This window comes from Bison bison, unplaced genomic scaffold, assembly GCF_000754665.1.
Source record: "Bison bison bison isolate TAMUID 2011002044 unplaced genomic scaffold, Bison_UMD1.0 scf7180017864340, whole genome shotgun sequence".
In the NCBI taxonomy this organism is placed as follows: Eukaryota; Metazoa; Chordata; class Mammalia; order Artiodactyla; family Bovidae; genus Bison; species Bison bison.
In genome coordinates this window covers 5460105-5462829 of record NW_011494912.1, presented here as the reverse complement: position 1 = coordinate 5462829, position 2725 = coordinate 5460105, and the positions used below count along the sequence as shown (strand labels likewise).

The following is a 2725-nucleotide window of genomic DNA, read 5'->3' as shown; positions in this document are numbered from 1 at the left end:
TTGCCTCCGTCCTCACAGCCTCACTGCCAGGTGCTGCCAGGAGGCTGACATGCTTGCCGAGGGGCCTCTGGGCCAGGGGCGGCCACACAGACCTGGGGTAGTGGCACTCGATGGGGACCTCTGCGCGGTTAGTCCTCAGGATGGACAGGTTTCCTGCAGGGCGGGGGTTGTGGAGCAGGAAGGTGCTGTACACCAGGGCATTGTCGGTCACCTGAGGGAAAGGAAGGGGTTAACTCTACCAGCATCACCTGCCCCAGGTGTGCCCGGCAAGGGGCTGGGGGGCCGGGGCCGCTGGAGGTGGAGAGCACACAGGCCCTGGGCTCAAAGCCCACTTCGCTGACCCGTGGGAGCAGCTGCACAGGCGCCCCGCTTCACACCTGGTTTCACTGCAAAATAGGGACACCGCCCCGGGGGTTCTGGATCAGCTCCGTGTCACCAGCAAGCAAGGCCCTGTTGACCAGAGGCCTTGGGTGTGAGCTCCTGTCTCAAGCTGCTGCCCCCCACCCCGAGACACATACACCGTTTCCTTTTCCAGGGAAGGCCTGGGGGCCAAGAAAGCCCCCAGGAAGAGGCTAGGAAGTTCCAGGAATTTCAACTCACTGCCACAGTGGTGACCACCTAACTCACCCTCCTTCTTCTGACTTATTCTCACGCTCGTCTCAGAGGGGGAAGCTGGCTTTGCGGCTGCCCGAGGCCGGAAGAGCACCAGCAGGTGCTGCTGGGCAATTTGCATCCCCTCCCAACACCCCCTCCCAGTGAGCAGCTGCCCAGCCCGCCCTCACCGCTCAAACTTCAGAGGAGAGTCCTAGCTGTCCATTAGCGAGTCCCCAGGTGGAGAAGCTGCATATTTGTGGAACCCGGTGCAAAGGGAAAATGTGGGGCTCCTTGTCCAACAGGAAAGAACGTCAGGACAGTGGAGCATCATTAAAGCAAGCGTGGTCCCCGCAAGCCGCCGGAACCCCATGTGATTTTCCCCACGTGATTCTCATCTGGTGAGACCGGGCAAGCTGCCCAGCTGTGCTCCATGGTGGATCTTACAGATACTGACGTCTGCCCCCACTTCCATCCCAATTTCAGATGGAATATGGGGATCAGTCCCTGGGTGACTCTGATGCCCTAAGACTGGGAGTTACTAGGTTAGGATAATCCCTTAACTCTAAGCAGCTCTGGCTTGCCTAAGCTCTCCCCAGGGAAATGAGGTCCAGGTGGCTTCAAGTCCAGCCCTAGGGACCATCCTGAGACCAGAGCTCCCGAGGAGAACTCCAGGGGCTGAACTTGGCTGAACTGAGACCAGAGTCCAAGGGCTATCTGGGTGGGGGGCGTAAGGGAGGGGAGGACAAATCCTCTGAGGGGCAGCACGAAGTTGATCCAGGAATTGTGCACCCGCTGGGCCAGTGCCCTGGCCCTTGCTAGGAGGGCCCTCCTACCGAGGCTCTGCCCCTCCCCTTGGGGGACGATCTGGCCTGAATTACTCAGCTTTCCCCCTGCACACACACCCCCGTTTGAGACTGCCCCCATGGGACCCACACTTTGAGCCTCTTCAACCATGATGCCCTTTGACCCTGCCCTCAAACCACTTTCAACTCAAGGCTTCAAAGCCATTAACATGAATGAGGGACACCAAAATAGTTTTTTCCCGTGATGACTTTTGGGCTTTCTGAGGTTTCAAAATTCACCTCTTCCATACAAGTTTCTAGGGCCCCATGAAAGCGCTGGGTTACCTGCAGAGTAACCCATCACGCACCCACCCCCCACCCATGTTGACTATGTCTTCTGGTTGCCCCCTAGGGGTTCAGAAGTCCTCAGAAATCAGAGTGGGGGTGCCCGGTCTGGCGCAAAGTGAACTGCCACTTCTGGTCTCCACCCCACCTCCCCAACTTTGGCACCCAGAGGCAGGAACTCCCTCACCCCAGCGCCACCAAGGCCCAGCTTCAGGTCTCAGCGGCTCCACCCACCCAGCTCCCCCTAATGAAAGGGATCCACCCTAGCCCCACCTTCACCCACACTCTGCATCACCGGCCCCCTCCCGTGTCATCCCATCAAAGCCGGGGCTGCCGAGGTGGGGCCAAGCCTCACCTGCAAGATGTTGCCACACTCGTGCAGCCCGACTGCAAACCTAACCACGCCATCCGTGTCCGCGGAGGCCAGCGGCTCACAGTTGTCGGGGCCCAGGCTGAGGTCCGCAGGCTGGATGAGCTTCCCGGTGCCGAAAAGGTCTTTGTCGACTGTGACCACCAGCTGGGCCTCCTGACACTCCACCATCACGGCGGGCGGCTTTGATGGCCTGAAGCGCTCGGTTTCATCATCCCAGAAGGGCTGGGGGCTGCAGAGCTCTGTGCTTCCCCAGAGCAGAAAGCAGACGAACAGCCTAGAGCGCGGCCCCATGGTGCCCACGAAGCCACTCCCACCCACTGTGACTCCTGGGCAGGCACCACCCACCGTCTTATACCCCTGATGATGGCCACTCACACCTGGGCCCCAAGTGCCTCTCTTCCCCAGCCAATCAAGTGGGCCAGGCCCCGATGCTTAAGGTGGCCCTCCAGGCCCGCAGCATCGGCCTCACCTGGGAGCTTGTTCAAAAGGCAGACTCTGGGACTTCTCTGGTGGCCCAGTGGTTAGGAAGGTGCACTTCCACTGCAGGGGGCACGGGTTCCACCCCAGATGGGGGAACTAAGATCTTGCAAGCACCATGGGCAGGCCAAAAGAAAGAAACTCAGACTCTCTG

At 59.9% G+C, this 2725-nt stretch overlaps 1 protein-coding gene across 1 annotated transcript in view; it reads right to left on the bottom strand.

The window, feature by feature from the left end:
• ZP3 (zona pellucida glycoprotein 3 (sperm receptor)) overlaps positions 1 to 2413 on the bottom strand; it is a 7847-nt gene extending 5434 nt beyond the window's left edge. Inside the window, exons 1-2 of the mRNA XM_010854327.1 lie at positions 2077 to 2413; positions 93 to 211 (exon numbers count right to left, since the gene is read on the bottom strand). Of these exons, the coding sequence (XP_010852629.1) occupies positions 93 to 211; positions 2077 to 2385 (428 nt within the window). The 5' untranslated portion in view covers positions 2386 to 2413. The remainder of the gene's footprint in view (positions 1 to 92; positions 212 to 2076) is intronic.
• Positions 2414 to 2725: the final 312 nt, after the last annotated feature.